Source organism: Amblyraja radiata, chromosome 6, assembly GCF_010909765.2.
Source record: "Amblyraja radiata isolate CabotCenter1 chromosome 6, sAmbRad1.1.pri, whole genome shotgun sequence".
In the NCBI taxonomy this organism is placed as follows: Eukaryota; Metazoa; Chordata; class Chondrichthyes; order Rajiformes; family Rajidae; genus Amblyraja; species Amblyraja radiata.
This window is the reverse complement of record NC_045961.1, coordinates 99,595,367-99,620,651: the sequence shown is the minus strand read 5'-3', so window position 1 is coordinate 99,620,651 and position 25,285 is coordinate 99,595,367. Positions and strand designations below refer to the sequence as shown.

General features: G+C 45.5%; 1 protein-coding gene across 7 annotated transcripts in view; it reads left to right on the top strand.

Moving 5' to 3' along the window:
- Nucleotides 1-1,295: 1,295 nt before the first annotated feature.
- Nucleotides 1,296-25,285, top strand: part of LOC116974641 (probable bifunctional dTTP/UTP pyrophosphatase/methyltransferase protein) — a 39,928-nt gene continuing 15,938 nt past the window's right edge. Inside the window, exons 1-9 of one of the 7 annotated variants that reach the window (XM_033023327.1) lie at nucleotides 1,296-1,378; nucleotides 3,334-3,467; nucleotides 11,468-11,599; nucleotides 13,724-13,771; nucleotides 16,939-17,003; nucleotides 18,158-18,222; nucleotides 19,936-20,044; nucleotides 22,585-22,987; nucleotides 24,037-24,208. In XM_033023327.1, the coding sequence (XP_032879218.1) occupies nucleotides 3,375-3,467; nucleotides 11,468-11,599; nucleotides 13,724-13,771; nucleotides 16,939-17,003; nucleotides 18,158-18,222; nucleotides 19,936-20,044; nucleotides 22,585-22,987; nucleotides 24,037-24,208 (1,087 nt within the window). In that variant the 5' untranslated portion in view covers nucleotides 1,296-1,378; nucleotides 3,334-3,374. The other 6 variants (XM_033023329.1, XM_033023326.1, XM_033023330.1 and 3 more) reach the window with 6 other exon arrangements.

Here is a 25,285-nt window from a genome sequence, read left to right as displayed (position 1 = left end):
GGGTCTCGACCCATAGAAAAATAGAAACATAGAAAATAGGTGCAGGAGTAGGGCCATTCGGCCCTTCGAGCCGAATATATGATCATGGCTGACCCGAAACGTCACCCATGCCTTCTCCCCAGAGATCACTTTCAGTTTAGCTTATAGTCACATGTACCAAGGTACAGTGAAAAGCTTTTTGTTGTGTGCTAACCAGTCAGCGGAAAGACAATACATGATTACAATCGATTATCATTTACAGTGTACAGATACAGTGTATAGAGATGCTGTCTGTCCTGCTGAGTTACCCCAGCATTTTGTGTCTATCTTCGGTGTGAACCAGCATCTGCAGTTCCTTCCTACATATGACAATGAAACACTCTTAACTCTTGAAGGGTCTGTAGTCAGTCGCTTTGATGACGGAGTGTTCAATTTTACGGAAAGTGCCCGGGGAGGGGGTGGTACGGGAGGGAAGGGAAGAATTGACAAGGGAGTTGCGGAGGGAGCGGTCTTTGCGGAAGGCAGACATAGGGGGAGATGGGAAGATGTGGCGAGTGGTGGGGTCACGTTGGAGGTGGCGGAAATGGCGGAGGATTATTTTGTTGTATTTGCCGGCTGGTGGGGTGAAAGGTGAGGACTAGGGGGACTCTGCCCTTGTTGCGAGTGCGGGGATGGGGGGAGAGAGAGCAGTGTTGCGGGGTATGGATGAGACCCTGGTGCGAGCCTCGTCTATGGTGGCAGAGGGGAATCCCCGTTCCCTGAAGAACGAGGACATTTCCGATGCCCTGGTGTGGAACGTCTCATCCTGGGAGCATCCTGGGAGCAGCACTTCAACTCCCCCTCCCATTCCCAATCCAGCCTCTCTGTCCTGGGTCTCCTCCATTGCCAAAGTGAGCAACACCGGAAATTGGAGGAACAGCACCTCATATTCCGCCTGGGTAGCCTGCATCCGGTTGGCATGAACATTGAATTCTCCCAGTTTTGCTAGCCCTTGCTGTCTCCTCCCCTTCCTTAACCCTCGAGCTGTCTCCTCCCATCCCCCCGCCCTCGTGGTCCTCCTCCCCCCCTTTTTCCTTCCTTCTCTCCCACCACCCCCCATCAATCTGAAGAAGGGTTTCGGCCCGAAACGTCGCCTATTTCCTTCGCTCCATAGATGCTGCTGCACCCGCTGAGTTTCTCCAGCATCTTTGTGTACCTTTGATGACAGACATTGGCGACGGCACCCGGTGAAGAACGCCTGCGCGATGCCGGCAGCCCGGCTGCCGTGCGCGGAGCATGCGCAGTCATGCAAAGGCGGCATTCGTCGCGCATGCGCGCCGGTTTCTTGGCTGCCGGCATCCGCCGAGTCGACCGCGCATGCGTGCCTGTGTCCATGGTAAGTGCGGACGCGGGAGTGAGTGTGGGGCTGGAGGAGGGGGAGAAGTGGTTGAAGGAAACAGGGAGGGATGCAAGTTGGTGGGAGGGCAGGACAAGAAGGGGGGGGGGGGGGGCAATGTGGAGGGAAAGGGGGAAGGAGAAGGGTGGAGAGGAGAGGGAGAGGGGAAAGGAGAGGATGGGGGGAAAGGGGGGAAGCAAAGAGGGAGGGAGAAATAAGTTGAAGGTGGAGGAGAAGGAAGGAGAGAGGGAAGGAAGGAAGAATTTGGTGGAAGGACAAGGAGAGGGGAGAATGAGGGAAAGGGGGTGGAGAGGGATGAGGAGGGAAGGAGGTGGGAATGAGGGAGGGGTTGAAGGGGAGAGATTAGAGGAGGGGAGGGAGAGGGGGAAGAGGAGGGAGGGAGAGAGGAGAATGAGGGAGGGGAGAGATTAGAGGAGGGGAGAGGGGCAAGAGGAGGGAGGGAGAGGAGAATGAGGGAGGGGTGGAAGGGGAGAGAGAGGGGCAAGAGGAGGGAGGGGGAGAGAAGAATGAGGGAGGGGTTGAAGGGGAGAGAGGGGCAAGAGGAGGGAGAGGGAGAGGAGAATGAGGGAGGGGTTGAAGGGGAGAGATTAGAGGAGGGGAGGGAGAGGGGGAAGAGAAGGGAGGGAGAGGGGGGAAGGAAAATAAGGGGAAAATGGCTGGGGGAAGGGCAAGTGCAGGGGAAGGAGAAAGGGTAGATGGGTGAGCGAGGTGACAGGGTTGGGAGAAGCAGGTGTCACAATGCCAGTGAGTGCACCAGTGCATGTGTGGCAGTGAGTGTGTATCGCTGCTTGTATAATAATAATATAATAATAATAATAATATATCTTTTATTGTCATTGCACGTCAGTGCAACGAGATTTAGTGTGCAGCTCCACTGATGTACAAGAAAGGTAAATAAATACAATACATAAATAAACAAGCTGAATTGATTGACGTGACCATCTGAGGGAGACTGTCCAACGGGGGTGGGTGGGGGGGCACTCATTAGGGCCGGTTCAGAGCCGCTATAGCTCTTGGGATGAAACTGTTCCTGAGTCTGGAGGTTCGGGCGTAGAAGGCCTTGTAACGTCTGCCGGAGGGAAGTAGTTGAAACAGACCGTGGCAGGGGTGTGATGAGTCCTTATGGATGCTGAGGGCTGAGGGTATGTCAGTTAAGTTCAAGTTTATTATTGTCACTTGTGTGGAGGCACAGTGAAGAGCGTAGGAAGGAACTGTAGATGCTGGTTTAAACCGATGATAGACACAAAAAGCTGGAGTAACTCAGCGGGTCAGGCAGCATCTCTGGAATCTGAAGAAGCGTCTCGACCCAAAATGTCACCCATTCCTTCTCTCCAGAGATGCTGCCTGTCCCGCTGAGTTACTCCAGCTTTTTTGTGTCTATCATCGGTACAGTGAAAAGTGTTGTTTGCACACTATCCAGCCAGATCAGAAAATATGTACCATTGCATTTGTTCTCATGAGTGTGACTGTGAGTGTGTCCTGCTTTTGTGTGCGATTGTCGAAGTGTGTTGTGTGCATTTGTCTTGCGGTATCTGTGGCTATATTTGTGGACCTGCCTGTCAGTACATATGCGTGTGTTAGTACCAGCCTTTTTAGTATTTAAGTATTTGTATCACAGTTATGTTCATGTTTTGCTGTTAGTCTGCTAACATTATGGGTTTTTGGATCCCTGCACATGTGTATCGTTTTCACACTTCTCTACCTTTTGCGCAATGGGGGAGAAGAGGCCAAGGTGCAACTCGTCCTTGATTATGCTGCTGGCCTTGCCGAGGCAGCGTGAGGTTATGTGCAGGCAGATCAGTGATGGCCTTGGCATCATGTTCGGCCCAGACATCGTGGGCCGAATGGCCTATTCTTGAGCTGTACTGTTGCACGTCCTGTGTTCTGGTGTCCGACTTCATGCGGCACACACCTATATGTATAGTTAATGATAAATACCCTTCTCTGTTACTTTACAGATCCTGGTTAACACCTTGTAAAATTATAGATCACAATCATCATGGTATTGAATGCCGTCATTTCCAAACTGGCTGGGAAACGCGTGGTTCTTGCCAGTGCTTCACCGCGTAGAAGAGAAATTTTGAACAACGTTGTAAGTTGCAGTTTACTATCATTCAATGTTCATGAGCAGTTTAGTTTAGAGATACAGCGCAGAAACAGGCCCTTTGACTCACTGAGTCTGCACTGACCAGCGATCTCCACACATTAACACTACCCTACACACATTAGTGACAGTTTTACATTTATTCCAAGCCAATTAAACTACAAACCTGTACGTCTTTGGAGTGTGGGAGGAAACTGAAGATCTCGGAGAAAACCCACGCAGGTCACGGGGAGAATGTACAAACTCTGTACAGACAAGCACCCAGAGTCAGGATCGAACCTGGGTCTCTGGCGCAGTAATGCAATAGTTCTACCGCTGTGCCACCGGGCCGAGTATTTGAGCTTCACACAGCAAAATAGGCAGGGAAGCTCCTATATATCGGTGATTTGTTCATTGAAGTATACAACATCATCATTGAAGAATACATCATGGTTGAACTATACAGGAGGTCGGTCCTCAAACTCAACAGCCACAGGACAGAACGAAATGCAGATGCTGGAATCTTGTATAAAACACCAATTACTGGAGTAACTCAGCGGGTCAGGCAGCTTCTCTGGAGGAAGGCCCTTCAGTCCAACTCCTCCATACCGACCAACATGACCCATCTAAGCTAGTCCCATTTGCCTGCATTTTGTCCAAATCCCTTTAAACCTTTGCTACCATGTACAGGTAGGTCCAAGTGTCTTTTAAATGTTGATACGAGGACCTGCATATGCTGGTTTATTTATGTTTTTAAAAGTGCTCGAGTAATTTAGCGGGTATTTTGGCTGACTCAACTATCTCATCTGGCAGCTCCTTCCATATACCCATGACCCCCCCCCCCCCCCCGAGTGAAAAAGTTGCCCCTCGGATTCCTATTAAATCTTTCTCCTCTTACCTTAAACCTATATCCCCTTGTTCTTAATTCCCCTACCCTAGGTAAAAGGCTCTGTGCATTCACCCTTACAATTACCCTCATGATTTTATACACCTCTATAAGATCACCCCTCAGCCTCCTGTGCACTTAGGAAGGATATTGATAGGTGACTTTTCGGATTGGGACCTGTCCATGTGTCTTTTCAACGCTGTTATAGTACCTAAACAATCTCCCCTGGTAGCTCATTCAATATGCCCATCGACCTCAGTGAAAAGGTTGCCCCTTAGGTTCGTACTAAATCTATACCTTCTCATCTTAAACCTATGTCAACTTAAACCTATTTTGTGATTCTCCTACTCTGGGTAGAAGACTCTGCATTCGCCCTAGGTAGACAAAAGTGCTGGAGAAACTCAGCGGGTGAGGCAGCATCTATGGAGCAAAGGAAATAGGCAACGTTTCGGGCCGAAACCCTTCTTCAGACTGCATCCACCCTATCTGCTTCCCTTATCTATTTAGCTACCTCTTTTCTCAAAAGTGCTCAAAGTGACAAAGTGCTTTATTCCCTCTGGTTTCTGGGGACCATCTTCTGTCAGGATAATCCACAACCCTATGGTATACCTACCTCTATCACTTTCTCTGGCTGCTCGTTCCATTTACACACCACCCTCTGTGTGAAAAAAGTTGCCCATCATATTCCTAGTAAATCTTTTCTCTCTCAGCCTAAGCCTTTGACCTCTAGCTATAGACTCCCCTACTGCGATGACTGTGGACGTTCGCCTCATCTATGCCCCTAATTATTTTACATACCTCATAATGTAAGATCATCCCTCAGCCTCTTATTTGCAAGAAAAGAGTCCCAGCCCAACAAGCTTCTTACAATTCAAACCCTTCAATCCTGGTAACATCCGCATACATTCTTTTCTGCACTATTTTCAATTTAATGACATCCCCTACAGAAGGGATCGAAAGTGCTTAAAAGTTCCTTAGAAGAGCAATATCCCCACTTTTTTGGAATCCCTGACCCAGAATCAAATTGGAGAAGGAGCAGCCGAGAGATATACTGCACCTTAAGCCAATCTTCATTTCTGTACGGAGGTAAAATCAAATTCTTCATCGTAGAACATAGAACAGTACAGCACAAGATTGTCTGTGCAGAACCTTATGTCAGATACATTTCTTATATAAGCACGCAAGTACTATTGCAAAGTTTAAGAAACATTTGGACTGGTCCATGGATTGGGTAGGTTTAAAGGGATATGGGCCAAAGGCATGCAGGTAGGACAAGTTTTGGGGCATCGAAGGTAGACAAAAGTGCTGGAGAAACTCAGCGGGTGCAGCAGCATCTATGGAGCGAAGGAAATAGGCAACGTTTCGGGCCAAAACCCTTCCTCAGACTTTGATGGGGCATGATGGTCGGCGTGAGCAAGTTCTGTTTCCATGCTGTATGTCTCTGTGACCCTCCAATCTCTGCATATCAATGAGTTTATCCAAAATCCCTTAAATGCTACATTCATATCTGCCTGAACCATCACTTAGGGCTAAAGGAATCAAGGGATATGGGGAAAAAGCAGGAACGGGATCCAGCCATGATCATATTGAATGGCGGTGCTGGCTCGAAGGGCCGAATGTCCTACTCCTGCACCTACTTTTCTATGTATCGATCTCCCAGTAGCACCTTCCAGACACTCAACACCCTCTGCGTTTAAAAAAAAAGTTGCCTCGCATATCACCTTTAAACTTTGCCCATCATTAGTATTTTGAATTGAATTGAATTGAATTCCTTTATTGTCATTCAGACCTTATGGTCTGAACGAAATTTCGTGCCTGCAGTCATACATACAATCATACAATAATATACAACACTAAACACAAATTAACATCCACCACAGTGAGTCCTCCAAGCACCTCCTCACTGTGGTGGAGGCAAAAATCTTAGGGCTGCAGTCTCTTCCCTCCTCTTCTCCCTCTGCGCTGAGGCGATTCCCCACCGGGCGATGGCACAAACAGTCCCGCGGCTCACCGAACCCTGCAAACGGGCCGGCTCAAACACCGCGGCCCGGGGTGGTCGAAGCTGCCGCCCTCCAGTCCAGCGGACGCAGCTGCTGGCCCGCGGCTAGACCCAGGACTCGGGTCACCGCCGCCAGAACGCCGTCCCAGCCACCCGAGCACCGTTCCAGCCCCGAGCCGGATCGCCCTCACGTGAGTGCCGTTCCTCCCTCGAGCTGGGCCGCTCCGACAGGAGTGCCGTTCCTCCCTCGAGCTGGGCCGCTCCGACGGGAGCGCCATTCCACCTCGGGCTGGGCCGCTCCGACGGGAGCGCCATTCCACCCTCGGGATGGGCCGCTCCGACGGGAGCGCCATTCCACCCTCGGGATGGGCCGCTCCGACAGGAGCGCCACAGCCCCTCACGGGAGCGTCACAGCCCCTCACGGGAGCGCCGTTCCAGCTCCGAGCTGGGCCGCCCTCACGGGAGCGAGCCCAGGGTGAGTCCTGACTGGCTGCCTCCGGAGTCTCGAGGTCGCCAGCTCCGCCATTAGGCCTCAGCGCAGACGGGGGCAGAGAAGGGGGATACGACAAAAAAGTCGCATTCCCCCGAAGGGAGAGACAGCAAGCCCCGTTTCAACCCCCCACCCCCCCCCCCCCACCCCCACATAAACACAACCTAAAAACCAAAAACTTAACTAGACAAAACGAAAAAAAACAACACAAAAAAGTAAAGACAAACGGACTGCAGGCGAGCCGCAGCCGTTCACCAGCGCCGCCACTTCCGGATTCTCCATCCTGCGAAAAAGGTTCCGATTATGCCTCTCATAATTTTAATATATTTAATGATTCTGCTACTGAATTATTCTGCTTGGGAGAGCATATTAGATCAGTTCTAGAGAAAACAACCCGTGTCTGTACAACCTCTTCCTGAAGCTCCCCTAATCCAGGCATCATTCCAGTACACCTCCTCTGCACCCATTCCAAAGCCTCCACATCCTTCCTGTAATGGGGTGACCAGAACTGCACACAATACTCTAAATGTTTAAGAAAGAACTGCAGATGCTGGAAAATCGAAGGTACACAAAAATGCTGGTGAAACTCAGCGGGTGCAGCAGCATCTATGGAGCGAAGGAAATAGGCAACGTTTCGGCCCGAAACGTTGCCTATTTCCTTCGCTCCATAGATGCTGCTGCACCCACTGAGTTTCTCCAGCATTTTTGTGTACCTACACGCAATACTCTAAATGCGTCCTAACCAAAGTCCTATAAAGCTTCATCATGATTTCATAGATAAAGGTTTTAGTGTACCCCAAGCTGCCATGTGTCAATGAAAATGTAATGCTTTTGAACTAATGAGGGACAGATATTTTTTTTTTTTCTAAGATCTCTTTATGATATAAGATGGCGGCGCTGCCTTAGCAGCTGCGGCTCGCCTGCAGTCCGTCTGTTTTTTTCTTTTTTTTTGTTGTTCTTTTGTCCTGTTTTAGTTAATCTTTGGTTTATTAGGTTGTGTATGTATGTGTGTGGGTGGGGGGAGAAACATGTTTTTGGTCTCTTCCTTCGGGGGGGGATGCGACTTTTCTTGTCGTATCCCCCGCCCCCGTCTCCGCCGAGGCCTAATAGCGGAGCTGGGGCAGCGGCAGCGGCCACCCGGCCTCGGAGCTGGGGCAGCGGCAGCGGCCACCCAGCCTCGGAGCTGGGGCAGCGCAGTGGCCACCCAGCCTCGGAGCTGGGGCAGCGGCGACCCGACCTCGGAGCTGGGGCAGCGCAGTGGCCACCCAGCCTCGGAGCTGGGGCAGCGGCCACCCGGCCTCGGAGCTGGGGCAGTGTTCCGGCGGCAGCGGCCACCCGACCCGACCGCGGGCCCAGTGTCGGGAGCTCGCAGGTCACAGGTTGCGGACCTGTTCTCCGGAGCTCCCGCAACAACAGCTGCGTCCGCTGGACTGGAGGGCCGCAGCTTCGTCAGCTTCGACCACCCCGGGCCGCGGAGCTGAACCGGCCCGTTCGCGGAGCTCGGATTCAGCCGCGGGACTGACACTACTTACCATCGCCCGGCGGGGTCACAACATCTGAAGCCTGGATCGCCTCGACGCAGAGGGAGAATAAGAAGGGATGAGACAAAGACTTAAGACTTTTGCCTTCCATCACAGTGAGGAGGTGCCTGGTGAACTCACTGTGGTGGATGTTAATTTGTGTTTATTGTGTGTTTTTTGTCATTTTGTACTATATGTAGGACTGCAAGGCAACAAAATTTCGTTCAGACCGCAAGGTCTGAATGACAATAAAGGCTACTTTGACGTTGACTTTGACTTTGATGAGCAAATTATACTTTCAAAAATATTATTACAACATGGATATGCTATTATTAACCTGCTGTAAGGCAGCAACTCTACCGCTGCGCCGCGATCATTAGAAAGCAGGAGATATTTTGTAAATAGAGAGAGTGCAGTGATAACTAATTGCTGGCTCCTGGCTTCTCGGGGGTACGACCCCATCATCCAATATCACTCAAAGATTTAATTGGCGCATTGGAAACACAAAGAGAATTGTTGTCATAGTTTGTCGATTAGTCCTTAACTTAAACAGCATCTGCATTTCCTTGTGTCTAAACCAGCAATAGACAAATTATAGTGGGCAATAAAATACAGTTCCAATGTGCAAATAATGAGCAAATTATACTTTTTAAATATTATTACAACATGGATAAGATATTATTAACCTGCTAACCTTTTAGTTCCTGTCCTGTTTCAAAACGTAAACTTTGAGTTGACTGGTGTTTGCCAATTTTCCTCTATAAATATGGTAACTATTATGTGTTTCCTGTTTCTATTGTGATGCTTTGGAGTTGGATGCTTATTTTGCATTGTCAAGTCAAGTCAAGTTTATTTGTCGCATACACATACGAGAAGCCCAATAGCTTCAGCAGTAGCCTTTGTTATCTTCACAATCTCTGCAATGAGTTTGTTTATGTCATTTCACAAATTAAATCCTTCACCGCCACAAGTCAAGCCCAGAATTCATATACGTTTTCACAGATCTCTATCTTAACTACACTTAAGGGCAGCAGATTGACGCAGCTGGTAGAGCTGCTGCCTCGCAGTTCCTCACAGCTTCAGAGACCCAGGTTCAATCCTGACCTTGGGTGCTGTCTATGGGGCATGTTACCCCCAGTGACCGCGTGGGTTGCCACAGGGTGTTCCGGTTTCCCCATGCATGCTAAAGACGTGCGTGTTTGTAGGTACATTGACCTCTGCAAATTATCCATTGTTTGTATATATGAATGCAAATGTGGGATAGCGTAAAACCAGGGTACAGATCGACACAAAATGCAGGAGTAACTCAGCTGGACAGGCAGCATCTCTGGAGAGAATCAATGGGTGACGCTTCGGGTCGTGGTACAGAGTTGACATGGATAAGCTTTTTCCATTGAGAGTAGGGAAGATTCAAACAAGAGGACATGATTTGAGAATTAAGGGACAGAAGTTTAGGGGTAACATGAGGGGGAACTTCTTTACTCAGAGATTGGTAGCTGTGGAATGAGCTTCCAGTGGAAGTGGTGGAGGCAGGTTCGATTTTATCATTTAAAAATAAATTGGATAGGTATATGGACGGGAAAGGAATGGAGGGTTATGGTCTGAGTGCAAGTAGATGGGACTAGGTGAGAATAAGTGTTCGACACGGACTATAAGGGCCGAGTTGGCCTGTTTCCGTGCTGTAATTGTTATATGGTTGAGACCCTTCTTCAGACTGGTGTCAGGCGAGTGGGAGGTAGATAAGGAAGTGTATAGATAAGGAAGCACAAGGTGTGAAAATGGGACAAAGGGAATGGAGATCAAGGAAAATGAAGACTAGATCATTGTCAGTTGTGAGAAGGTAACAACAAAGCATAGATAAAATGTAAAGGAAAGAACTGCAGATGCTGTTTTAAATCGAAAGTAGACACAAAATGCTGGAGTAACTCAGCGGGTCATGCAGCATCTCTGCCAGAGATAAAATGTAGTTGGAGACAGTAAGTCTGGTGGGAGAACTGGGAAGGGGGAGGGGATGGAGAGAGAGGGAAAGCAAGGGCTACTTGAAGTTAGAGAAGTCAATGTTCATACCGCTGTGGTGTAAGCTGCCGAAGCGAAATATGAGTTGCTCCTCCAATTTGCGCTGGGCCTCACTCTGACAATGGAGGCCCAGGACAGAAAAGTCAGGTTGGGAATGGGAGGGGGAGTTAAAGTGTTTAGCAACTGGGAGATCAGGTAGGTTTAGGGAGACTGAGCGGATGTGTTCAGCGAAACGGAACTAGAGTGACCATGTTATCGATGGTCAGCGTGGACCTGGTGGGCTGAGGGGCCTGTTTCCATGCTGTATCTTTCAATCAATCATTGATCTGTTAAGTCTTCAAAATCCTTGTTTGACAGAATAATTATATCAGTTTTGAAATGTTCAAACAAGTGGTTTCTATGACTTTAAGGTGAGTTGAAAATATTCTCAACTCTTCATAACGTGCCCTGTGAATAGTCGAACTCATATTTAAGGCGACATTGTGTTCTAAATCCTTTCTCTCTACCCATTAATCCCCCAATTAAACTCCCACACCACGGGGAATGTAGTTCTAGTCTATTTAACTGAAAATAATTGACATAATAATCTAAGTTTAATTGTCGCGAACAATGCAGCAATTACATTTTTACTTGCATGATTCTACTTAGTTTTTTTAGTTTAGAGATAAAGCACAGAAACAGGCCCTTCGGCCCACGGGGTCCGTGCCGACCAGCGATCACCCCATACACTAGCACTATCCTACACATACTAGGGACAATTTACTATTTTACCAAGCAAAATTCCAGAAGATTAGTCAAGCATGATTTCCCCTTCGTAAATCCATGCTGACTCAGACCGATCCTGTTACTGCTATCCAAAAGTGCGGCTATTTCATCTTTTATAATGGACTCCAGCATCTTCCCCACCACCGATGTCACGGGCAGAACGTACAAACTCTGGACAGATAGCACCCATAGTCAGGATCGAACCCGGACCTCTGGCGCTGCAGGGCAGCAAATGTACAGCCGTGCCACCCAGTACCTCGAGTACCTCTTTGTCCCATTATCTTTTTATATGTTTCCCAAAGCATTCTCTCGTTTTTTTTTTACCACTGACAGGGTCTTAGATTTGAAGTGGTGCCCTCTTGGTTTAAGGAGACACTTGACAAGTCTATTTTCAAAACCCCCTATGGATATGCAAAAGAAACTGCAAAGGAGAAGGCCCTTGAGGTGGCAACAAGAATGCACTTGGTAAGTAATTAAACATTGGATTCATCGGCTTTCTTATTACAGAGCAATAGCAATTCTTAATGGGACGCTGACATTTCAGTTAAGGTCATAATACTTTTAAAATAAAGGCTATAATATTTTAACATAAATAGCAGCGAGAGAAATTGTAGTCACGTGCTATTTTAGGACTGCAAATGGTGTATATATAATGTAATCAGATGCTTGGCTCTGCTCAAAACGGCTGTCTGTACATGGGTCACTTAAGAGAAATGATTTTGAAATGTAAAATAGAAAATACAGTAAACCCTCGCAATAGCAGACCACACGGGGGAGGGATGATGTCTGTTATAGCCGATTGTCCGTTATAACCGAGTGAGGGGGTAAGTCTTACCTAGTTTAATCCAAGGCTAAGGAGGGAAGAAACATGTCGTGGGGGGGGGGGCGGAGGGGGGGGGGGGGAACAGCTTCATCCAAGACTGTCAGAAATTGCAGTGAATTGTTGGCGCAGCTCCAGACCATCACACAAGCCAACCTCCTTTCCATTGACTCCATTTGCACCTCAAGCTGCCTCGGCAAGGCCAGCAGCTTCAATCAAGGATGAGTCGCACCCTGGCCACTCCCTCTTCTCCCCTCTCCCATCGGGCAAAAGGTATAGAAGTGTGAAATCGCACACCTTCAGATTCAGGGACAGTTTCTTTCCAGCTGTTATCAGGCAACTGAACCATCCTACCACAACTAGAGAGCAGTGCTGAACTACTATCTACCTCGTCGGTGACCCTTGGACTATCTTCGATTTGACTTTGCTGGCTTTACCTTGCACTAAACGTTGTTCCCTTATCATGTATCTGTACATTGTGAATGGCTCGATTGTAATCATGTATTGTCTTTCCGCTGATTGGTTAGCATGCAACAAAAGCTTTTCATTGTACCATGGTACATGTGATCATAAACTAAACTGAACTGAAACCAGTGGGAATTCACAGGCCAGGGAACCACACACGGTACGCGGGGACGGGCCCGGTACACACGCCACCTTCATGCTCTCCGCTCTCGCAACCGGTAACACGCCACATGACGCCAGCTCGTTGGGTAACTGGCGGAAGTGAAGGGGAAAAGATGTAACAGGATTCTGAGGTGTAACTTTTTCCACACAAAGGGTGGTGGGTGTATGGAACGAGCTGCCAGACGTAGTTAAGGCAGTGACTATCCCAATGTTTCAGAAACAGGTAGACAGGTACATGGATAGGACAGGTTTGGAGGGACATTGGCCAAACGCAGGCAGGTGGGACATGTTGGCCGGTTTGGGCTGAAGGGCCTGTTTCCACTCAGTATGGCTCTTAAGTGAGGGGGAGGGGTGGGGGGGAGGGGAGGGGTGGTAGTACAACGAGAGCCTTGGACTGCTATAACTGAAATCTGCTGTGTAGAGGTCCATTATTGTGAGGTTTATTGTAAATGAGATAAGCATCTTGCAATGTGCCACTTTGCCTTTTCTAATTATTTGAACAGTGCCAGGATAACGCAAAATATAAACTAAAGACTGAGTTAGATATTCTAATTTTCAGTGGTGCATCCAAGGTGGATATTCTGGGTTAATGAGATACAGCAACCCCACCCTGTGTCAGTATCACCCTGTGATACTTCTTAAATGTTCTGCCTTTATAGAATGATTATGCCCGATCTTTGTATGCCCTTGACTTCATTCTTGCACGCTGCTTGGAGAATCCTATCATTGACTCACCAAATATCATCACCGCCATTTTGGCAACCGTTTTGAATTACACATTTGTAGAACGTGCATGAATCTATCATCAGCAATATAAAAACACCATTGAACAAGCTTGAAAATTGGATTTCTCAATTTTCTAAAAAAAACAGGATTCTGGATATTATTTTTTTTTTTAATCACGAATCACATGATGAAGCAATTATGTCATTCCTTAACATTGTTGCCAGCTATTTCCATGCCAATGGCAATAAAACACCTTTGAAACCTTTGAAACGGTTAGCAAAAATTCAATTTTGGTCTGCTAGCAATGTTTTCCCAAAACATGTTTACTTCAAAAAAAAAATTTCTGAAGTATAGTTTTTCTTGAGCCGTTTTGGAAGAATGTCAATAAGAAAATCTACAATTTATTCCATCAACAGAAACATTTCAAGACTCCGGACATTGTTATTGGTGCAGACACTGTTGTGGTAAGTAAAAGTAGGCAAGGCTTGAAAGAATTCTCTGAATAATGAAATTGTTATTTCAATTCTTCTCAATTCCCTTCGCTCCATAGATACTGCCTCACCCACTGAGTTTCTCCAGTATTTTTGTCTACCTTCGATTTTCCAGCATCTGCAGTTCCTTCTAAAACATCAATTCTTCTCATTGCATTTTAAAGTAAATGCCCAGCAACAGAATGGAGGAAAAAAACCCATCACAGTTATAATTTATTTTTAATTGTTGTAAAAGTAGAAATAGCTTCTGCATTCGCTTCAACTTGCAATCTGGTTCATTTGGATAAAAGAAAAGATATGAATCGGTTCATACACATTGAAAGGGGTCCTTCGTTCCAACTCTTCCATGCCAACCAAGATGCCCACCTGAGCTAGACCTATTTAGAACATGGAATAATACAGCATAGGAACAGGTCCCTTAGCCCACCATGTCCGTGCCGAACATGATACCAGGTTTAACTAATCTCCACTTGATCCATATCCATCCAATCCCTGCATATCCATGTGCCTATCCAATAACCCCTTAAATGCCACTATCGTATCTGCCTCCACTACACTCTTGGCATTGCCTTCCAGGCATTCACAACCCTCTGTAAAATAAAAAAAACACTTGCCCTGCACATCTCCTTTAAATGTCACCCCTCTCCCCTTAAAATAGTGCCCTTTAGTCCTTGACATTTCCACTCTGGGCACACCTTCTTCTTGGTTTCTTGGTCCTCCGAAATATTCCAAATGGAATTTAAACTGGAGGTGGTGGAGGGAGGACTTAAGCCAGAAAGGGTTATTGGGAAGAAAGAGCTACTTTAAATTTAGTTGCATCTGGTTGGGTAACTATAGTAGGGTGGAGATTATTCCATGCTTTAATTGTGCGGGGGAAGAATGAATTGCTGTACACATCTGTCTTTGTAGCTGGGATCACAAATTGGATCGAATGCCCTCGTCTGCTCCTAATTGGTTTGGGTTTAGTGTAGGTCTTGTAGTCTATATCGAGCTGATCATTATCTACCTTATCTTCAATGCCTCTCATCATTTTATATACTTTTATTAGGTCTCAGCTCAGACTCCGATTCTCCAGATAAAACAATGCAAGTTTGTCCAACCTCTCCTTAAAGCTAATACTTTTATATCCAGGCAGCATTCTGGTAAACCTCTTTTTAGAGTTTAGAGATACAGTGTGGAAACAGGCTCTTCGGCCCACCGAGTCCACGCTGATCAGCGATCCCCGTACGCTCGCACTGTCCTACAGCCTGGGGACAATTTACAATGTTTACCAAAGCCGAATTAACCGATGAACTTGTACGTCTTTGGAGTGTGGGAGGAACACCCGGGAAAAACCCACTTGTTCATGGGGAGAACGTACAAACTCTATACAGACAGCACCCGTAGTCAGGATCGAACCTGGGTCTGCGGCGCTGTAAGGCAGCAACTCTACCGCTGCGCCACCGTGTCGCCCCTATTGAAGTTTGGTATACTACTTATTTCAATAATCTATTGAAGTTTGGTCCAGACATTTTGAACATTAGCGTGCAGCATAGCAAAGTTACAGTGCCAACGTGGGTTGATGAAGTTCAGGTTTGCATTCCTCAATAGCGTAATCCTGTTACACCATCAGGAATACTGGAAGAACTCGGCAACCAAGCAACTTCGGTGCAAAGAGGCATCATTGTTTCAGGCTGCAGGCTTCTCGGAAGCGAGTGATTCACGGAAAGGGTAATTGCTTTGAAATGTGGACTGTTGCCTCTTCATACTCATGCTGTTTTAGACTGTCTGAGTTCCCGCACAACTCTGTTTTTGTTTCACATTCCAGCATTGGTGACTTTATTTTCCATTACTGGAGACATCATGTTCTGGTGCCAGCTGGCCTTTGAGCGTCAATGAGTTATGCCGTCCCACAGTAAACGTCACAACCAGCTGTGCTATGCCTGATGAAAGTTCACTTTCCAGTGGTGTTTAACAATTCAACGGATGGACTGCTCCACCAGCAACTCAACGTTTAATGCCTTTAGTCAAACCACAAATAACTCTTTGCTTTCCACTTTAGACTTGAGACATACAGCATGGATGCAGACCCTTCGGTCCACCTAGTCCGTAACAACGAGCGACCGCCCCATACACTAGCACTAGCCTACGCACCACGGGCAATTTGCCCAGAACAGGTGTCATAAGTTATGGGGAGAAGGCAGGAGAATGGGGTTAAGAGGGAAAGATAGATCGGCCACAATGGGTGGCACATTGGTGCAGCGGTACAGTTGCTGCCTTACAGTGCTTACAGCGCCAGAGACCCGGGTTCGATCCTGAGTACGGAGTTTGTACGTTCTCCCCTATGACCGCGTGGGTTTTCTCCAAGATCTTCGGTTTCCTCCCACACTCCAAAAACATACAGGTTTGTAGGCTAATTGGCTTGGTGTAAATGTAAATTGTCCTTGTAAATTTATAAATGTAAAGTGTTTGTAGGATAGTGCTAATGAGCGGGGATCTCTGGTCGGTGCGGACTCGGTTTGTCGAACATGTATCTCTGCATCTGTATCTGATTGAATGGCGGTTGATTTGATGGGCCGAACAGCCTAGTTCTGCTCCTATCACTTATGAACTTATGAATTTACACTTTACAGAAGCCAATTAACCTGCAAACTCTGTGCAGTTTGTACATTCTATGATCACATAGGTTTTCTCCGGATGTTCTAGTTTCTTCCCACATTCATAGAGTCATCAAGTGATACATTGTGGAAACCTGCCCACACCGGCCAACATGTCCCAGCTACACTAGTCCCACCTGCCTGCAATTGGTCCATATCCTTCCAAACCTGTCCTATCCATGTACTTGTCTAACTTGTTTCTTAAACGTTGCGTTAGTCCCATCCTCAACTACCTCCTCGGGTACCATACACCCACCACCCTTTGTGTGGAATAAGTTACCCCTCAGATTCCTATTAAATCTTTTCCTCTTCACCTTACATCTGTGTCCTCTGGCCCTCGATTCACCTACTCTCAGCAAGAGACTCTGTGCATCTACCCGATCTATTTTTCTCATGATTTTATGCACCCTATAAGATCACCCCTCATCCTCCTGCGCTCCAAGGAATTGAGGAGATTACAATTCACTGGAGATGTGATTTTATTCTTTATATTCCCTTTTTCAGTGCATTCATGGTGACATTCTCGAGAAACCTGCAAACAAACAAGATGCATACAATATGTTGTCAAGGTTGGTTTACTTTTCATCTGTAGCTGACGTACTGACTTGTATTTCACAGGTTCATTAATTTATAAGAGATTAGAACAGAATTAGGCCATTCAGCCCATCAAGTCTACTCTGCCATTTTCTTACAGAGGAATTTTTTAAGTCAGATGGTGGTGAATCTGTTGAATTCATTGCCACAGAAGGCTGTGGAGGCCATGCCAATGAATATTTTTAAGGCAGAGATGACAGATTCTTGATTAGTAGGGGTGCCAGGGGTTATGGGAAGAAGGCATGAGAATAGGGTTGAGAGGAAAAGATAAATCTGCCACAATTAAATCATGGAGTATACTTGATGGGCCGAATGGCCTAATTCTGCTCTTATAACTTATGAACCTATAAGAATGACAAGTTAGCAAACTCAATCTGAGTTGGTGATCAAGAATGGCGTATAGAAGTACCGCCTTGAATGTAGTTATGGAAAGATGCAAAGATACTGGCTTTGGCTCAGCCAATGTCTATTAAATGAGATTACCGTTTATTGAAGATTAAATATTTGACGAAAGATATTGGACAACAGATGCCTTGAGGGGCTGAGGGTAGAAACAAAGGGCTAGAACAAGGTGCTTTTAGGAAGTATGTGGATAATTTTACTAGAGGTAATATGTGGAGAAGAAAGTATGGAATGGAGTAGATCCATGGAGATTTGGAAGTCAGTGGTGGGATGAAGGAAAGCAATTCTCGAAATGCTTCTTGTGCAGTAAGGAACTGCAGATGCTGGTTACACAGATAGACACAACATGTTGGAGTAACTCAGTGGGTCAGGCAGCATCACTGGGGAAAAAAGAATAGGTGATGTTTCGGATCGAGGTCCTTCTTGAGTCTGAAGAAGGGTCTCGACCTGAAACGTCACCTATTCCTTCTAGCCAGAGATGCTGCCTGATCCACTGAGTTACTCCAGCAATTTGTGTCTATATCTAGAAAAAACTCTTGTTACAAGCGAAACATGATGGACAATGGAGAGGGAGCATTGACGTTATTGGGATAATTGACCATGTTAAGCGCACAGAGAAGATATGGAAAGACAATGCATCATGTTGCTATTTCATAAGATCATTTAATATTGTGTTTGTATGAGCTCGGGACAATTTTGTACTGATTTCTTGTGTTTTTTTATTTAGACTCAGCAATGAAGAACATAGTGTTTTCACCGGGGTTGCAATTGTCCAATGTATCGGCAAAACTAGTAAGGGTTCTTTTTGGTTTTCTGAAAATGTCCTTACCTTTTTATTGTCAGGCATTTGGTGTAACTCGGTTGATAATACATTTAATTGTAATTTCATTTGTAACTTTAATTTAACCACATACTTATCTGTATATTTCAACTAAATTACATTTTAATGCATATTCCCTGAAGTCTATTTCCCTAAAGTTTCCCTAAAGACCTCAACTCTGTGTTCTTGACTTTGTGCCAGATTCCTTGATATCTTTGGACCCTAGATTGGCCTGTCTTTTCCCTTTGTCGTTTTAACTGCTTGATTACACGACATTCTGATCTTCTAAACCAGGATTAACAAACCATCTTGATTCGTATGATGTCTTTGTGTAATCCATGTAATCCCTTTATTATTATGTTGAACTCTTCCAAAGACAACATATAATTGCTGAAGATTTTGCGTGCTGCCTCGCCCGCTGAGTTTCTCCAGCATTTTTGTCCACCAACATATAATAGCTGAAGTTCACTGTGACCTGTTCAATACATTATTCCAGATAGTGGTTGACGACAGCAATGTCGAACGAACAGTCACTCCCTCCCTTTTATTTTCTATCTCCCTTGAGTTGAACTGTTGGATATCTGTTCGGTAATTAGTTTAGTTTTGAGATAAAGCATTGAAACAGGCTCTTCTGCCGAGACCACGCTGACCATTGATCACCTGTTCACACTAGTTCTTTCTCACTTTCTCCCTACACACTTGGAGCAACTCACAACCATTTAGCCTTCAAACTCGCATGTCTTTGGGGCGTGGGAGGAAACCGGAGCACCCGCAAGAAACCCATGGGCAGACATACAAACTCCACCGAGAGCACCCAAGGTTGGGATGGTGGCTAGGTGGCGTAGCGGTAGAGTTGCTGTCTCACGGCGCCAGAGACCCGGGTTAGACCATGACTAAGGGGAGCTTGTCTGCACGGAGTTTGTACGTTCTCCCCGTGACCCGCGTGGTGTTTGCTAGCATACTCCAAAGACGTACAGGTTTGTAGATTAACTGGCTTGGTATAATTGTAAAGTGTCCCTCGTATGTAGGACTGTGCTAGTGTACTGGGTGATCGTTGGTCAGCGTGGTCTCAGTGGGCCGGAGGGCCTGTTTCCATGCCGTATCTCCAAACTAAACCATAAGGTCATAAGGGATAGGAATAGAATTAGGCCATTCAACCTATCAAGTCTTCTCCGCCATTCAATCATGGCTGATCTATCTCTCCCTCCTAACTCCGTTCCCCAATCTTGTTAATGGAGAGATCCTTTCTATTAATTTCTGATTTTGGTGCAACAGAATTCTGAAAATAAATGGTTTCAGGACCTGGTGAGGGGGGAAGGAAAAATACGAAGGTACATCCTTTTATCTCTTTTTATTACTTTTAATATATCTTCCGTTTTCTTTTTCTATGGCTTACTTCTTAACTTTTTTTTGAATTTTATGTGTCTAAGGGTCTTTTTTTGGTCACTCTTTCACACACCAACGAGATTATACTTTCTTTACTTTTCTTCTTTTTAAAGTTTAAAATATGAAGTGGTACAGGAAATGTATTATGTTATTTTTGGCTTATATTATTGTAATGTACACTACTTCTAATAAATAAAATTATTAAAAAAGGGTCAGATAAATGGTCGCGTAACCCTTGCCACCAGTGTAGAAGATGATGATGTTTGACATGGTGACATGAGCTGACCTTGTTGTTCCAGATAACCAGCTGGAGACCAACGTTACTCTTTTTCACGAAGAGACAAAGGTGAAGTTCTCGGAACTGTCTGAGGAGCTTCTGTGGGAGTACATACACAGTGGTGAGCCAATGTACGTGCAGTGCAAGCAGAAGGCTAGAATTCAGAGCAAAAGGAAAAAACAAGCTGAGTTTAGTTTTTAGTTTAGAGATACAGCGTGGAAGCAGGCCCTTCGGCCCACCAAGTCTGCATCGACCAGCGATCCTACACATACTGGGGTCAATTTACAATTATACCAAGCCAGTTCACCTACAAACCTGAACATCCTTAGTGTGTGGGAGGAAACGCCCATATAGGTCACGGGGTGAACGTACAAACTCTGTACAGACAAGCACCCGTGGTCAGGATTGAACCCGGGTCTCTGGCTCTGTAAGGCAGCAACTCTACTGCTGTGCCACCGTGCCGGAGGAACACATAAACTGCTGGAGAAACTGTGGGTCAGGCAGCATCTGATTTAAATTAAATCAAAATTAAGGTTCTTATATTGTGGCACATTATTGCTGCAATTTTCCACTTTAGGACACAAGTAATTTGGATATTGCCTCTTCGATCCCTTGGTGATTTTTAAATCTGTGGAATGTCCCAGAAGCTGTTTTCTTGGTCATTGACTCCAGATGAAGGAGCTTCAGACATTTACTCAGCGGTTCTTTTAGAAATTCAATCAGAAACTCTAATATCTGCTTATATGTTCAAAATAAACATGCAAAATGAGGACTGGACTTTCATAGCGAATGTTGAAATCCAATGTTGCTCATTGCTCAAAATGTTTGTTGAGCCGTGACCCGAGTGTAATGTGCAGGAAGGAACTGCAGATGCTGGTTGAAACCAAAGATAGACACAAAAAGCTGGTGTAACTCAGCGAGGCAGGCAGCATCTCTGGAGAGAAGGAATGGGTGACGTTTCAGGTCAACACCCTTCTTCTGACTTCTTAGGGAAAAGGGAAACGAGAGATAGAGACCATGATGTAAAGAGATAAAGAACAATAAATGAAAAATATGTTAAAAAGTGACAATGGTAAAGGAAACACGCGTTTGTTGACTGAAAACGCGAAGCCAACGTGACTTGGGTGGAGGAGGGATGGAGACAGAGGGAATGTCGGGGCTAGATAAATCAACATTCATACTACTGGGCTGTAAGCTGAGTGTAATGTTGGAAATACAATAGCTGATCTACATTGCTTCACAAACACAAACAGTTCAATTTCAGTTTAGTTTATTGTTACTTGTACTGAGGTACAGTGAAAAGCTTTTGTTGTCTGCTACCCAGTCAGCAGAAAGATAGTTTCTGTTTTTAGTAGGACGCAGAATACGAGGAGAAGGCCAATGCACGGAGGCCAAGAGGAAGACCAAAGCTTTGCTACAATGATATTTAGTTTAGTTTAGAAAACCAACGTGGTCACAGGAAGAACGTACAAACTTCACACAGACGGCACCCGTACCCAGGATCGAACCCGGGTCTCTGGCGCCCTAAGGCAGCAGCTCTTGCGCTGCGCCACCGGGTTGAAACTGCAGCTAAATCCCGATCAGAGGACTGATGGATGAATTGACGCAGACTCAGTGGGCCGAAGGGCCTGTTTCCGCGCTGTACTTCTAAAGTCGAAAGACCTCATTCACAGAAAATCCTCTCAGTAGTTCGTGCAGCATTTGTGGAAAGAGAAACAAGTTGAAAACCCTTCATCAGAAAATATAATTATTGATTCTGTTTATATTAATGCTTCTCTGAATATAAACGTTACAGCATCTCTTTGGAAATGTGTTCCCATCATTTATAGAATGCATTTTAAGTATAGTGATTTTTTGATTTAAATAGAAGCGCTTTGCTCCTTGAAACCTGGTTTTACTTGATCAGCCCGATTTATTTATTATACTTATTTGATTAGGAATGTTTTTTTTTTTTAAACTATGTAATCAAGCAGTATTGTAACAATATTTTGCAAACATTTGGATGGCTGCATAGCACTTAACAAAAAGCTAAAATATTTAGTTTATTGTCAAAATATTTCCTTCAATTTGAAAGCTGTATTTAGTTCCTGTAACTTAAGATGTATTTTTGAGTATTGACAATTGTCACTTTAGTTTATTTTAGTTTAGAGATTCGGTGCGGAAACAGGCCCTTCTGCCCACCGAGTCCGCACCGACCAGCGATCTCCGCACATTAACACTATCCTACACACACACTAGGAACAATTTATACATACACCAAGCCAATTAACCTACATACCTGTCTGTCTTTGGAGTGTGGGAGGAAACCGAAAATCTCGGAGGAAACCCACGCAGTCAAGGGGAGAAGGTATACACTCCGTACAGACAGCACCCGTAGTCGGGATTGAATCCAGGTCTCCGGCGCTGCAAGCGCTGTAAGGCAGCAACGCCACTGCTGTGCCACCGTGACTGCCCTTGGAAAGATTGACCTATCTTTCATGTTCACACCGTGGTGGTGATTTTAAGATGGAACTTTGATTGCTCTATGTTTTAATGGATGGTTTCATTCCAAGTTCAACCTTCATGTCTTATTTTCCATAATTTATTTCTGATTGAGATTCATTGCTTCCGATACCTTATGCACAGTCAAACGTTTTGGCACCTATTTTACTTCAGATTCTTTTGTTTCAAGGGACAAGGCAGGTGGCTATGGAATTCAGGCGCTCGGTGGGATGTTAGTTGAATACGTTCATGGGGACTTTTTGAACGTGGTGGGATTTCCCCTCAATCACTTCTGCAAGAAGCTGGCTGAAATCAACAGTTCATTGGAAAGCCAGTCTATGGCAAGCAATGCCACGCCTAGTGGTTCCGTAAACCAGGACAAGATGATGGATGCAGAAAAGGGCCTGAAGTCTGACCAAACTACACCAATGGAAGCGGAGCCAAAAGGTTTGGGTGCAACGCCACAAAACGCTACCTCTGAGGCACGAGAGTCGGAAGTGCCCGACAGTTTACCAAGGACATCCGGCCACGTTGAGATGAATGAGGGCCTCCTCAAAGTGGCAGATCTGGTGGAAGGTTTCAAAGCGTCAAAGGTGCAGAAATTACATTGTGAACAGAATTTATTTTGGCCGTCAGAACCTTTTTCCCCCAAGATGGAAATATCAAATATTAAAGTGAGAGAGGAGGTGTGTAGGGCAAGTTTGTTTTACGCAGAGGGTGGCATGTGTCTGCATTGCGCTGCCAGGGATGTTGGTGGAGGCGGATACGATAGTGGCATTTACAAGACTTTTGGATAAGTGCCGCCCTAGAGAGGCTTATTTATTTTCTCTCAGTTGGGGCCTCTTTTAGGATCATGAAGCCTAATTTAACTTATTTAGCCCGAAGTTAGATCTGTCACTTTAAATTTATTTGATTGTGTTTATTAAACAACATAATCAGGCAACACTACTTATACTCTGCAGATGTTCCTTACAATCTGAAAGTTGATATTTTTCTCTCGCTGTAAACCAAGGCATTTTCAAGCATGAATAATTGAAGCGGAGATTTACAGTTTCATGATTAGTACGGGTATCAAGGGTTATGGGGAGAAGGCAGGAGAATGGGGTTGAGAGGGAAAGATAGATCAGCCATGATTGAATGGAGGAGTAGACTCGATTTGCCGAATGGCCTAATTCCGCTCCTATGATTATTTTGCTGAAAGAGGACCTATCTTCCAGTTGTTGCATCAGCAAGATTCACCTTTAGTGTCGAGGAGAACCAGCAGAGATAGTTTCTTAACAGCAAATGAACAAAACATTTATCGGACGAGTTGGAACAGATCTGTTCTTGCGATTTTATGTTTTGTGATTTAATTTAAAAAATTCACCTTGGTTAAATAATGTGGAGATAATTGAACAATGAATTGTATACACGGATGTAATTGATTTGTAGTCATTTATTAACTGTTGAATGTTTAAAGAGCAAAATTCAGTTTTTTAGATTTTGTGAAACTTTTGAAGTGGGGAATTTGATAAACATTATTCACTTGCTCAGCGGACTTAACTTTGTATCCCTATCTATGGGGATACAAAGTTATTTAACCTACTCACACGCTTTTTGGTTTTTACAATGCTAACTTTTCCGTCGTGGTTTTAACCTGCAGGTCCTATTCACAGCCACCAAACTGAAAGTATTTGATGTGTTGAGCACACAAGATGGTTTAGAAGCTTCAGACATTGCTCAGAGATTAAAGACCACAGTGGATGGGACAGAACGTCTCTTAGATGCGTGCGTATCACTGGGCTTAGTAGATAAAACGCCAGGAACTTCACAATGTGAGTGATCAGGCAATCGTGCTTAGGCTGATCGATTTGTAAAGCTTGTCCTTATTTGTCTTTGATCTTCAATCCACCTCTTTCATGTAGATGTTTGTACAGTCGCCACTGAAGCCATTTTGAAACAAAATAGAGTTTTAGATAGTGGGTCGGCACGGTGGTGCAGCGGGAGAGTTGCCACCTTACAGCACCAGACACCTGGGTTCGATCCTGACTACGGGGTGCTGTCTGTACGCAGTTTGTACGTTCTCCCCATTACTGTGTGGTGCTTTCTCCAGGTGCTCAGGTTTCCTCCCACGCTCCGAAGACGAACAGGTTTATAGGTTGAAGATAAACACAATATGCTGGAGTCACTCAGTGGGACAGGCAGCATCTCTGAGAGAAGGAATGGATGACGTTCGGGTTGAGACCCTTCATCAGACTGAAGAAGGGTCTCGACCTGAAACATCACCCATTCCTTCTCTCCATAGATGCTGCCTGACGCGCTTAGTTACTCCAGCATTTTCTGCCTATCTTCGTTTTAAAGCAGCATCTGCAGTTATTTCCTACAGATTTATAGGTTAATTAGCTTTGGTAAAAATTGTAAATTGTCCCTAGTGTGCAGGATAATGTTAATGTATGGGTGATTGCTGGTCGGCTCGGACTAGGTGAGGCGAAGGGCCTGTTTCTGTGCGTATCTCTAAAGCCTCTAAAGTTTAAAATTGGGACTAGTTTAGATGGGGCATGTTGGTCGTCGTGGGCAAGTTGAGCTGAAGGGCCTGTTTCCTCACTATGTGACTATAACTGAATTATTGACAATCTGTGAAAATGGTTTAGGTTGGTTTAGTTTAGAGATACAGCGGGAAACAGGCCCTTCAACCCACAGTCCACACTGACCAACGAACCCTCCACATTTTCACTATCCTACACACATTAGGGGCAATTTTTCATTTGACTATTTATACCATATCTGTACGTCAGAGGAGTGTGGGAGGCAACCGAAGATCTCAGAGAAAACCCACGCAGGTCACGGGGAGAACATACAAACTCCATACAGAAAGCTCCCGATGTCGGGATCGAACCCGGGTCTCTGGCGCT